General features: G+C 37.5%; 4 protein-coding genes across 4 annotated transcripts in view; 2 read left to right on the top strand and 2 right to left on the bottom strand.

Annotated features, from left to right (window-relative positions):
• LOC107487732 (UPF0481 protein At3g47200-like) overlaps positions 1 to 1,597 on the top strand; it is a 4,738-nt gene extending 3,141 nt beyond the window's left edge. The window contains exon 2 of the mRNA XM_016108428.3: positions 5 to 1,597. Within this exon, the coding sequence (XP_015963914.2) occupies positions 5 to 1,405 (1,401 nt within the window). The 3' untranslated portion in view covers positions 1,406 to 1,597. The remainder of the gene's footprint in view (positions 1 to 4) is intronic.
• Positions 1,598 to 1,727: 130 nt separating this feature from the next.
• On the bottom strand, positions 1,728 to 3,575 carry LOC107487731 (protein RER1A). The gene is made up of 3 exons (XM_016108427.3): positions 3,060 to 3,575; positions 2,318 to 2,498; positions 1,728 to 2,186 (listed from the first exon to the last, which is right to left on the bottom strand). Exons 1-3 carry the CDS (start codon positions 3,425 to 3,427, stop codon positions 2,133 to 2,135), a joined length of 603 nt encoding a protein of 200 aa, XP_015963913.1. The 5' UTR covers positions 3,428 to 3,575; the 3' UTR covers positions 1,728 to 2,132.
• Positions 3,576 to 4,695: 1,120 nt separating this feature from the next.
• LOC107487733 (phosphatidylinositol 3,4,5-trisphosphate 3-phosphatase and protein-tyrosine-phosphatase PTEN2A) lies at positions 4,696 to 9,752 on the top strand. Its single transcript, XM_016108429.3, has 13 exons — positions 4,696 to 5,001; positions 5,285 to 5,765; positions 5,888 to 5,989; positions 6,072 to 6,128; positions 6,475 to 6,540; positions 7,106 to 7,282; positions 7,381 to 7,467; positions 7,557 to 7,621; positions 7,690 to 7,766; positions 8,286 to 8,332; positions 8,441 to 8,571; positions 8,754 to 8,823; positions 9,056 to 9,752. The coding sequence occupies exons 2-13, from the start codon at positions 5,337 to 5,339 to the stop codon at positions 9,548 to 9,550; spliced, it is 1,803 nt and encodes a 600-aa protein (XP_015963915.1). The 5' UTR covers positions 4,696 to 5,001; positions 5,285 to 5,336; the 3' UTR covers positions 9,551 to 9,752.
• A 154-nt stretch (positions 9,753 to 9,906) lies between these two features.
• LOC107487734 (F-box protein SKIP2) lies at positions 9,907 to 11,989 on the bottom strand. Its single transcript, XM_016108430.3, has one exon. The coding sequence runs from the start codon at positions 11,860 to 11,862 to the stop codon at positions 10,297 to 10,299; it is 1,566 nt and encodes a 521-aa protein (XP_015963916.1). The 5' UTR covers positions 11,863 to 11,989; the 3' UTR covers positions 9,907 to 10,296.
• Positions 11,990 to 12,702: the final 713 nt, after the last annotated feature.

Raw genomic sequence — 12,702 nt, 5'->3', positions numbered from 1 at the left:
GCAGATTGCCATCAATGAAGATGAAGAGAAGTCAGCAGAGTCTGAATGGGTGATCTCCATGAATGAAAAACTAGAACAGGCTAATCAAGACGATGCAGCGAGTTCATGGGCCAAACTATCAATATACAAAATCCCTCACTACATAAGAGATGGTGGCGATGACAAAGCTTTTGCACCACAAATTGTGTCATTAGGACCTTACCACCATGGCAAAAGGCGCCTTCGCCAAATGGACCGCCACAAATGGCGTTCCCTTAATCGTGTCCTTAAGCGTACCAAGCAGGACATTAGGCTTTATCTTGATTCAATGAAAGAGATAGAAGAGAAAGCTCGCGCCTGTTATGAAGGGCCAATCAGTTTGAGCAGCAATGAGTTTGTGGAGATGTTGGTTCTTGATGGTTGTTTTGTCCTTGAGCTATTTAGAGGAGCTACTGAAGGGTTCACACAACTCGGCTATTCTAGGAACGATCCGGTTTTCGCAATGCGTGGATCGATGCATTCCATTCAGAGAGACATGATCATGCTAGAAAATCAGCTTCCCTTGTTTGTGCTAGACCGCCTTCTAGGAATTCAACTAGGTAACCCTGACCTGAAAGGACTTGTTGCCAATCTAGCACTCAGATTCTTTGACCCTTTGATGCCAACAGATGAGCCATTAACAAAAAGTGACAGAAACAAATTGGCATCGTCGCTTAGAAGCACTGATACCTTTGATCCTTTATCTGATCAAGGTGGTCTTCACTGCCTTGATGTGTTCAGGAGAAGTCTCTTGCGCACAGGGCCTCAACCAGCACCAAGAATTTGGATCAAACGCAGGTCTAATAATAGAGTTGCTGACAAACGGCGCCAGCAACTGATACATTGTGTCACAGAGCTTAAGGAGGCTGGAATCACATTCAAGAAGAGGAAGACCGACCGCTTCTGGGACATCAAATTCAAGGATGGTATTCTGAGAATGCCACGGCTCTTGATCCACGATGGCACAAAGTCTTTGTTCCTCAACCTCATTGCCTTTGAGCAGTGCCATCTAGATTGTAGCAATGACATTACTTCTTATGTGATCTTCATGGACAACTTGATCAACTCTCCAGGGGACGTAGGGTACCTTCATTACTGTGGGATAATTGAGCACTGGCTTGGAAGTGATGCTGAAGTAGCCGACCTGTTTAATCGCTTATGCCAAGAGGTAGTATTTGACATCAATAACAGTTACCTTTCACCATTGTCAGAGGATGTGAATAGGTATTACAACCACAGATGGAACACTTGGTGTGCAAGCTTGAGACACAATTATTTCAGCAATCCTTGGGCCATTATTTCTTTGGTTGCTGCTGTTGTATTGTTGCTGCTCACCTTTGCACAAACATATTATACTATATATGGATATTACAGACCACCACAGTAAGTGTCATTGCAGGGTCTTACATTTTATGTTTATCAATTCATTTCTAGCATTGTCCCCATTTCTTAAGAGAGTGAGTATGTGTGTTGGGAAGATTGAAATCTGATTGATTTGTGGCAGAGTGAGTATTTGTGTTTGGCTATTACAACCTCCATTTGTGATTATTCACATGCTTGGGAAACAATGTTGGTTGAATACATCTTTTTTAGGTTTGGCAAGTTAGAAAACTTAGGCTTCATTTATGCTGTTTATAATAAAATGCGGGGAACAGATTACTCAGTTAGTCAGTTGCATCATATTTAAGGGTTCTTGAGAAGCAAATGAATAACAAAATACAGCGTAAAATATATATCAGTATAACCCCATTGCAATTTGCAAATATAATAATGAGGGGATTCCTTGTCCACAAGCTTTGTGTCTGATTTTCGTTATTACACTATGAAAGGACTATCACTAAGGGGAAAGGAGAATATAAAGGACTTCAAAAACCCCAAATATTCCCCAAAGCTAAAACATTACTGGGGCCTCAAAACTTCCAAAGATGTCCAAACAATTGCTCACTTGGAAGTAGAACATCAAGATGCCAACATCAATGTCGGATTCTCAATGCAATCTTCTTCTACAATCACATCCTCAGACTGCTCAACCTGTTAAAATTTACTGCAGATGATAACAAGCCACCAGCATGGCTGCGACCTGAAGCCATTAAAGTTCAATCAAGCCGAAAATTTTAGTCCATTGAATGGCCTGCGCTTTCAGCCGATGCTTTCTTTCCATCATAGCGCTAACAATAGAAAGGACAAAATCAGAACACCACATTAGCAACAAAGATATAATCATACATTAGAAACACCACCTGATGTAATGATTTATTAACCATAGTACCGGACAACATGAAAAAGAATATGAATCTACCTGTTTCCCGAATGAGAATGGCACATATTTGTATTTGATCATATGTGATATCTGTCTTCTCATGGTAAGTGTGAATAAGACTACCCAGTAGAAAAGGAGTATTGGCCAAAACACTGGAACATCAAACACACTAAAGAAAGTCATCACAAAGGCAATGCAAAATGCCTTCGTGATTGAATACCTGCCCACCAAGGAGAATTAAGTAGCTTCAGTGAAAGCAAACAAAACAATTCTGAAGGTATAAATAGGGAAGAAATAATTGCTTTCCTAAGTAAACATTGTGCTACTTACGCAACAAAAATACACAAGACCTCACTCGGAAATATTTTCCATTTAAAATGTTACTTGCTTAATATAAAATGAATCATGCAATAGAAGTATAGAACACGAATGCACCCTCCTTATTCGAAAGTAGCATCTTAACTTTTCAGAGCTCATGCGTCATATCTGCATTTAGATTCTATACACGTTTGGAAAAATTCCATGATTTGTTTGAATAGAAAACCTAAACTTCTCTGATAAAACTGAGATTTCGTGTCGTACATAAACCCAATAATTATGATATATTAGGATCATCAAACTCTGTTGCGAATTGCGATCATGACCTTGTCTACATTACAAAGATCGATCTCATATTGAATCACATTGATCGAATCAGATTCCAGGTAGTTAATTAGGAAACCCTAGGAATTAGAGAATCATGAAATTAAAACAGGAAAGAAAAGGAGGAAGGAGAGGGTACCAGAACTTGAACTCAGGGAGACGGCGAACGAAGGGACGGAACTCATCGGAGCCCCTGGTGGGGAGAGTGGCACCGTCGTAGAGTTCCTGAATTTCGGGATCAACCTGAGGGGAAAGGAAGCCGATGAGGAGGTTGAGCATGTAGATTCCGAGGCCGTAGGAGACGACGTAGAAGCCTTGGATCAAGTATACGCGCAGAACGTAGATGCAAGCGATGATCAAGGAACCAATCCAGCGGCGGAGCATGTGCGGCGTGGTCTTGTCGAGGAAATGTTGGTACTGCCTCGACACCGTGAATTTCCATCGTGATATGGCGCCATCCGGTGAGAAATAGTCGGTGGAGGTGTCTCCGGTTGATCCCACGTCCATTGGTGGGAAACGGTGGCAGTTGCGACGGGGGATTTGGAAAAATGATAGCGGTTTTGTGTTCGGTGCGTGTCTCCGGCTTCCGGCGGCGATGCAGAATACAAGCTAGGAGGCCTCGGCTCTGTTTGCTCCTTAGCTTCACGTTTATTGTTTATGGGGTGGGTGTGGGTCCGGTTCGGATCTTCAACCGGGTATGGCAAAATCCATCAAGCCAAACCACTAGTATCCCATTTTTTTCTTTCCTTTTTATTGATTATTCTTATTTTTTAAGGAATTTAATTTCATCTCTCGAGTTCATACTCACTGAAAAATAAAAATAGAGCTTATTTGTTTGGAAAGGTCACTCATTTTGTGCCTATACAATAAAGGATTAATCTTTGGGATAGAAAAATAAATAGTAATTAATAATACGATGACTTATTATTTAATATATTTTTTATCTATAAATTTTTAATTATTATAAAAAATTATATATATATTAATTATGTAATATTATATTAATAAAAATAACTATTTTTTATATTAATTATAACCGCGTGAATAATCATTAAAAAATCAAATGTAATTGCATAATTATGTAAAACGCTAATGCATTAAAATTATACTCTATTTTAAATTATTGTAAAATTAATAAATCAATATGAAAAGATCTTTCTCAAGATCTTACCTTCACTAAATGCTATTACTCTTTCCTTTTTTTTAACAACAAAAATCACATATCATTTATAAAGATCCTTTCTCAAGTTAATATATGTTATATTTTATGTTTAATTACTTTGTTAATACATATAATATTACTAAAATTTTAATTAAATTTTTACAGTTTAAAAATTTATAATTAAATTATTATATGCAACCTATATCAAATACAAAAATAAATATTGTATTTTTTAACAAAAATAATTAAAAGTTTTATTTAATATAAAAATTCAATTACAAATTCTTAAACAATAAGAATTTAATTAAAAATTATAAACTTTTATAAATAATATATAATTTTTGGTGTTTATATCGAATAATATATGATTTTATCAAGTGCTCAGGTATCATTAAACACAACATTTGTGATTTTTTTCTTTCTTTCTTGTTTTGGCTTTTCCGGAAAAATATTTCTATCCTAATCCCTTCACATGTATTTTATTAAGTAAAGCACATGGGATTGTGAATGAAGGTACATGCATTGGCACAAAAAAAGGGGTAAAATAGTCAACTACATTCAAAACTTTTGAAACTAATAGTGAATTTAGATGTACATGAAAATGTAAGATTATCCAAATTTCTTCTAAGTTTTACGTTTAATCCAAATCCAAATTAGTAGTAAATAACGGCTCGTTTGTCTGTTTATCGGAGTTTTCATTTTCCATTTTACGTTGGCGAGCTGCGAAATCAAATCGCATGACATCACCTCTCACCGCACTCGTTGTGATTCTCATTCTCATGAACCTGCAACCATTGATCGCAAACTTTGAAAATCGTTGATGTAATCTCATTCCCTGCGATACATAATCATCATGACACAGATCGAATAATAATAATCATAATAAAGTGGATCTCCGGTCACCGAATCACCGTCACCGGTAAGCGATCCACTCCTCCTCCGTTTTGTTATTTGTTTAAACACATTGCATCTCTATCACTGAACTCTGCATTTTTCAGATCCCTGTCTCTGAAACTTATTCAAATTATATCTAGATCCGAATTATGAATCTCGTTTTTAGCTCAAGATGTGACTCTCTGCTATTATGATTTATCCATTGCTTTCACATAGTTCATTTGTTCTTAGCTGCCTAAACTGCTACATGCCCATTGCTCTAGTATTATTTTTATTTATTTATTTATTTTCTTCTAAAACAAATGCAGTTCTACAATTTGAGTACGAGTTTATAGAACTACATTCCGGGGGGTAGTGGTCATGGAACAACAACAAGCATCTGCTGATTCATCATCAACAAAAGAACCTACTCCTTTGGCTTCCAACACTGAAACGAAAACTCACTCCTCAAAACAAGTCTCTGTACAATCTGCTACTGCTCATGATTCACCATCCATTTTGCCTGCTTCTGGAATATCGTCTTGGGCAAAGAATCTGAAACTCCGACACTCGTTTTCGCCGCAGGCTGAAAATAATGGCGGATCGACCTTTGCTCGCCTCACTAGTAATCTAAGTCTAAAACTGCGACCGCCTTCCAATGAGGCTGCTCCCGCTACTAATTCAGGCAGTGAGCAGCCTAATTTAATTGAATCATTCACCAAAGGGTTGATGGACTCTTCCAAGAGTGCAGTTAAGGCAGTGCAGGTCAAAGCTCGCCATATGGTCTCTCAAAATAAACGTAGATACCAGGTCAGTTCTCAGTGGCTCAGTTTCAGTGCCAGAATGGAAACAGATAATCATTGCTAAAGTAATGAAAGGTTTATATGCAATCTCTAAGTAAGTAAATTGTGGTTAACAAACTCATTCTACAGGAAGATGGATTTGATTTGGATATGTCATACATCACTGAAAATATAATTGCTATGGGATTTCCAGGCGGTGATATTAGCTCCGGAATTTTCGGATACATTGAGGTGTGTCTAAGCATAGTTTTTATCTGATGTTCAACTTGGCAAGCTCTGTCATCATTTGATTTATGGGAAAGCTGTTTTGCAGGGGTTCTATCGGAATCACATGGAAGAAGTAATAAAATTCTTTGAAACTCACCATAAGGTAGAAGATTTTGCACTGAAATTGGAATCCAAGGATCCTACTCTCTGATAATATTAAAATTGAAACAAAAGGATAAGCAATGGAATCTATAAGTGAGCCTAAGTCTAAGAGTAGTGTCTTTTATTTAACATCAAAATATAAAAGAAAGAATTAAATATTTCTATATGGTATACTAACCTTGAAACACAATTCATAACAATATATCTGAGGAATGATATCCATTTTGCTATAACAATAAAACTTTTTGTTTTAATCTTTGTATGTTGATTGTTGATGTTAATTTGTATATTATCTTTTGAAAATGTTGCTTTTGAAAATGTTAATATCCTAAAACCTTTTTGTACAGGGAAAGTACAAAGTATACAATCTTTGTGCAGAGAGGTTATATGATGGATCGCTATTCCAGGGGAAGGTATAGTTTTCACGCTTCATTTTTATTTTCATTAATTCATATTCTGGTATATATGGGTAATAGTTGTGGTAGATTTCTAGAACATATCTTGTATCGTTTTAGTTCTACTCTATTTTGCTCACAGTACGTGTTCTTCATATTTAATTTCAAGTGGATGGTACTAGGAGCTGCTAATTTTGCAATGCAGCATCTCCAGAATTTGATTTTTTATATGTTCTAAATTTTGCATATGATGGTAACCATGTTTCTTTAAATAGAATCTGAAAGGGAGACAAATAGCACACTCAGATTTTTCTTGTTAAAAAAAACATTCATCCAAAAGGCCATGCCCACAATATGTGGTGCATTATTAAACAAATTATGAACAATTATGCTTACGAGACTGGGACTTTGTCAAGGTACATTGTGTGTTGAACAGGTACAAATTAGATAAAAATGTGTAAACAACAACTTTTATACTTTCTTACATTAGTCTACTTTTTGTAGCTTTGAAATAAAAGAAATCATCAAATTATCTTAAGATTCATTGTTTACCACCCTGCTAACTTATTGGGATCATGTTTAGGTTGCGACTTTCCCGTTTACAGATCATAATTGCCCTCCTATTCAACTTATAGCCTCATTTTGTGAAAGTGCACATTCATGGTTGAAGGAGGATATTCAAAATGTAGTAGTTGTTCATTGTAAAGCTGGTATGGGGAGGACAGGATTAATGATTTGCAGCCTTCTTTTATTTCTGAAGGTAAGTCTTCATATTCTGCTGGTTGTGCAGTGTGCACTTGTTTTCCTATGAAATTTCAATTATTAACTGCCAACTATTCTTTCGGAATTATTTTGCAGTTCTTCTCAACTGCAGAGGAAGCCATAGATTACTTCAACCAGAAAAGATGTATAGATGGAAAGGGCTTAACTCTTCCTAGTCAAATCGTCAGTCATTTATTTTAGTTTGCCATTTTATTTAAGATGTCCTTCTTGATATATGCTTCTAAACTCGATTGCTTCTTTAACTTTATTAGAGATATGTCAAATATTTTGAACGGACTTTGAAACAATTCGATGGCGAAGTCCCACCTGGACGAAGGTAAGAGGTAAAAATTCTGTCATAATGTACCAAATCCAAAGGAAGTTCTGAATTTGGACTTTCTGCAGGTGCATGCTAAGAGGGTTTCGGCTTCATAATTGCCCTTATTGGGTTAGGCCATCAATTACAATATCTGATCATAGTGGTAAGCAACAAGGCTAATTGCTTCCTCTTTCATGTTTCGTTAATTTCTTTAATATTAGAAACGAGTACTATTATAGTATTTTACAGCCTCAAAACATTCCTCTTTTAGTTAATTGGCTTTCGCTTATCAAATGACTATTTTAGCTGGAATTTCAAGGTAGTTATGTGTGCAAGCAAAAAATAACTTAGTTCCATGTTTTGCGATGAGAGGAAGAAAAATGGATAATGGTGTTTATAGAAAGAAAATGTTTGTTTCAACTAATGTCCTACCTGATAAAGTTGCAAAACAAAGAGAATAAATGCGTACAACTTAAGTGGGAGATTCAAAAAACACACACACACAATACCATCTTTACAAGTTGACAATACCTCTTTCCCATATTGAGTATTTTGACATGTATTTCTAGCCCTACAAAGTCTCTGTAGTTTACTTTTTCTAATGCAACTTTTTCAGTTCTTATTACAACCAAAATTCTCAATTTTAATTCAGAGAGAAGCTGATGCTTCCACTTATTCTCAGGAATTCTATTCAGCACGAAAAAGCATCCAAAGACAAAGGATCTAATGGTACTCATGCTAGTTTTCATGGCTGATTTTGATCGGTTTAACTGTTTTCCCTAAGCCTCTGTGCTAATGCGTATATGTGAATTTGATTACTGAAATACTTCTTTTCAGCCCGAAGATTTCTGGATCAGTATACGGAAGAAAGGAGTAGTAGTTTTTGCACTACCTGGGGAGCCTGGTTTGACAGAGTTGGTTGGGGACTTCAAAATTCACTTCAATGATGGGCAGGGAGATTTCTACTGGTTTGTTCTCAACACATACTTCTTTTGGCCCCTCCTCTTAAGCTTGACTAATAATTTGGTTCCCAATTACTCTGTACATTCTATAGCTGGTGTCTACCACGATTTGCATGCTATGGAACAGAGTTTTGTTTGTTTAAGCATACATTGATATTTCTCTTGATACATCATTTTCTTCTTGGCAGTTGGATGAATACAACAATGACAGAAAATCGAACCATTTTAGATGGCTCGGATCTCGATGGCTTTGACAAGGTAAAATATAAACCTTTTACTAGACTTAGTTCTAAAGGACAAATTATCATACACAACACTTTTAGATTTGTCATCTCTCCATTACTCCCTTAGAAGGAAAGTCAGTGTAATTTACCTTATTTTAAATGATGTAGTAGTAGTAGCAGCAGCTTCTGCCCCTATACATGTATATTGATTATTCTTTACCCTAGGTGATAACTGATAATTTAATTATTATAACTGTGCCCTTTAGAGAAAGATCCCCACTCCAGGATTCCAGGTCGAGGTTGTAATGGTCGACTATGATGGCACCGTACCAGCAAGAACCAAAGCCGGTCCTGCCAGCACAGAACCCGAAGACAACACAAACAAGGTCCAAGCTGGTGCAAAACTTGCGTCGAAGAGCAAGGTCCCTAAGAATGGTGATGATGATGATGTATTCTCAGATAGTGATGAAGAGAAGGATAGACAGAGCGGAAAATCTGAAACTGAATATAAGTTAGCGGCACCTCAAGGATCTGGGGATACTTCAGACCATGTAGGAGTGTTGACACATTCAACGAATCAGTTGCGCCTGCATGAGGAACGTAAGCAAAACAATGCTTCTCAAGAATCAACAACAGATAATAATATTCATGCATCCGGTAACACCACCAACATAGAGTCTGTAGGGGCAAGTGAAATCAAGGCAATTGCAGCAGATGCTTCGGTTTTTGCTTTTGGAGATGAAGATTTTGAAAGTGATTGAGAGTACAGGGAATTAACACTTCCGGTTCTGAGATATTGTTTGAGGACTTTTATATAGCCCTCTCCAAATATAGATCACACTAAGAGGTGAAATTGGAAGGCATTATTATGCATTGTGAAAATTTATTGTATTTTCCACTATTGTTGCCAACTATTTTCCACTACAGTTTCATTTTTGAAGGCGACAAACACTTCCATGGTTGCTTACCAAATTGCTTAGGTGATTCATTGTCCTCGAGGTCGTCTTGAAAATTCCAGGAACCACATTAAAGTAAAAAATATATACAACTTCTCGAATCGATAAATGATCCAAATCCTAAAGTTAAAACTTGAAAATAAATACACTGAAGAGCAGCATTCATCATCCATACCAAGTTAAAGAATTTAAATGCTCTTTCGTTAAAAAGAGGTTCCGGTGATCAGTGATCACATTACACGCCAATATTTGTAAGATTAATCCAAATATGATACAACAGTGTTCCAAATGAAACAAAAAATATAATATACTAATTGTAATACGAAGCTAGTATCACCATCAACACAAATAATAAGAACAGCCGAACAGAACCAATAGAGGTTATTAGCAAATGCAGCTAGCTAACAGCAGCAGCAACAAAGCTACTACCTACTCAGGAAACTGAAACTCCCAAAAGGCAAATTGAACCAAAGAATTCACCTTCTCATATTGTCAAATGAGGACTTTGGCAAAAACGCGTTTGCTTTCTTACTAAGGTCATGAAAATGCTACTATTGAGCGGGGACATTATCATTGTTATACCACCTTCTCAATGCTGATTGCACTACACTTCTATTAGCCAAAAACCCAAATGTTGCTCTCAACATTGCCAATCCATTGTAACCATTTGATGCTTCTGCTGCTGCAGCTGCAGCAGCCACCTCCTCATTTTCTCTGTGAAATGCTATCATATCATTCACTGCATGATCATGATCAATTTGACTCGCATTCAATGCTTCATAATCACTATTATCAAAACTAAACGCCAAGGACTCCCTATGTTCACGCACCCACTCCACAACCATACCAGTAACCTTTCTGCATCTCCTCACCTTAAACTTAACCAAATTGGGGCAACCAGAAGCAAGAGCTTCAATCCCCACATTGGATATAGGGCACCCCTTAATGCAAAGCTTCCTGAGCGCAACACACTTGTTGGCAACACACTCAATCTCAGCGTCACCAACGGTATTAAGCCCACAAAGTGCCAACCTCTCCAAAGCCTTGCATTTGGAAGCAATTGCCTCAAGGCTCGAAGATGTTGGATAGATACCAATCAAAGCAAGTTCCTGCAAGTTAATGCAGTGTTTGGCAACAGAAATCAAACCATCATCACCAATCCTATTGGTTCTCCACCCATCAACGTGAAGCTTCCTCAACATCCTGCAGTTCTCAGCAACTAGATTGAGACCCACATTTGAGCACTCAGCGGTTTTCACAATGTGCAAAGTGTCCAGACTCAAACACTTAGACAAACCCACAAGACCCACATCGCTAACTTGAATCTTCTCAAGGTGAACATCAACCAACGCAGCGTGGAGGTTCCCAATCTTCTCAAGGGTGTCATCCCAATCCCCCAAACACCCAATTACCTTCAAAGATCGAAGCCTTTTCGACCCAATCATAAGGGGCGCGAAGCTCTGGCCATTCACGATCTCCTTCAAGCAAACAGAAGTCACCGACGTCGTTCCGGAACCAACCACCTCCTCGCCATCGTGGGCCCCACGCAGCCGCTTAACGGAGAGCTCTTCCAAACCCTGGCAACGGCTAACGACAGCGTTGATTCCCTTAATGCCGAACACGCACGAAGCGCAAGATAGCTTCTTCAACGCCTTGCAGTTTTCGCCAACAGCGGCCATTCCTGCCTCTGTTATCTCACGGCATCCACGGAGCTTCAGCCACGTTAGGTTAACGCACCGGAGCGAAATCAGGATCAAACCTTCGTCGTTCACGCTCGTTGACCTGCGGTCGCACCTCAGACCGAGTTTCGTGACCGATTCAAATCGGGTGAACACGGCCGGCAGGTGATCCTGAAGCTCCGCCTTGGCGTTCAGGGAAAGGCGGCGGCGAGTCTGGCTGTCGACGCGGTGCCAGCGGCGGCAAACGACAGAGCATCGGTTGCGGTCGGCGGTAGTGAGGTGGCTGAAGATTCCGGCGAGGCAATCATCGGGGAGATATGCGGTGAAGTCATGATCGATAGGGTTTCTTAAGTCAAAATCAAAATCAAAATCGAAATCGTGAAATTGTTGGCGGTTAAATTCGGATGAAAGCACGGTGGTGGATGGTGATTGCCCCATGAAAATGTAAGGGTTTGTGGTTAGGTTTGCGGCGGGGACGGAGAGCTATTACAGTTACAGGATTTTAAATGGAATGGTGTTTGTGTGAAAAATAGAAGGCGCGTGTGAAATATCCCACGGGAAAGGCGCGTGGGAAGAGAATGGGCGAAATTAGCGTATAGGTTCGGTGCAGTTGAGTTGAATGAGGCAGAGGGACGTGTCGGTCAAAGTGGGTTTGCGTGTCTCTCTCATGTTGGACCTTTCATACTCTCTTTTGTTTTCTTTTTTTTTCTATAAAGAGAGGAAAAGTGTGTGATTATTTTACTGAATTATTTCTATTCTTTTTCTTTTATTTAGTATTTACAGATCATAATAGTCCTTACTCCTTAAGATATTTGAGGCATCATGTTGTTTTCATTTATGCATGCATGATGCATGCTTCTGCTTCTTCAATTCTCTTATTAGAGCATCTTCAATTTATTTTAATTTCATTTGAATGTTATAAATTATCACATAAATATTTATAAAATTACATACTATAAATAATAATTTGAGATTTAATGTAAGATTTATTATTCTAATATTTGGCCTCATTTTATTTATATTTTAAATTATTTTTAATTATTTAAATATTTTAACTAAAATAAAAAATATAAAATTATAAAATTATAATTATATACTATATTTAAAAGATATTATACACTAATAAAAATAAATTTTAAAATATTATCTAATTAAACATAACAATGTTAAAAAAATACACTACATAAATAAAACAAGAGTAAATATCGTTTTTATCTCTCAACGTTTGGGGTAAGTCCTAAAATGTTATTCCTAACGTTTTAATCGTCTTATGTAAGT

The sequence above is a fragment of the Arachis duranensis genome, chromosome 5, assembly GCF_000817695.3.
Source record: "Arachis duranensis cultivar V14167 chromosome 5, aradu.V14167.gnm2.J7QH, whole genome shotgun sequence".
Classification (NCBI taxonomy): Eukaryota; Viridiplantae; Streptophyta; class Magnoliopsida; order Fabales; family Fabaceae; genus Arachis; species Arachis duranensis.
The sequence above is the reverse complement of the archived record's forward strand: the minus strand, read 5'-3'. Positions and strand labels throughout refer to the sequence as shown.

Excerpts from the sequence above, each read along its gene's own strand:
- LOC107487731 (XM_016108427.3), bottom strand. The coding sequence starts at position 3,427 with ATGGACGTGGGATCAACCGGAGACACCTCCACCGACTATTTCTCACCG. Across the intron at positions 2,499-3,059 it reads CTCCCTGAGTTCAAGTTCTG|GTATTCAATCACGAAGGCAT; the intron begins GTACCCTCTCCT and ends CTTGGTGGGCAG. Across the intron at positions 2,187-2,317 it reads CATTCTCATTCGGGAAACAG|CGCTATGATGGAAAGAAAGC; the intron begins GTAGATTCATAT and ends TTCTATTGTTAG.
- LOC107487734 (XM_016108430.3), bottom strand. The coding sequence starts at position 11,862 with ATGGGGCAATCACCATCCACCACCGTGCTTTCATCCGAATTTAACCGC.
- LOC107487733 (XM_016108429.3), top strand. The coding sequence starts at position 5,337 with ATGGAACAACAACAAGCATCTGCTGATTCATCATCAACAAAAGAACCT. Across the intron at positions 5,990-6,071 it reads GAATTTTCGGATACATTGAG|GGGTTCTATCGGAATCACAT; the intron begins GTGTGTCTAAGC and ends GCTGTTTTGCAG. Across the intron at positions 6,541-7,105 it reads GATCGCTATTCCAGGGGAAG|GTTGCGACTTTCCCGTTTAC; the intron begins GTATAGTTTTCA and ends GATCATGTTTAG.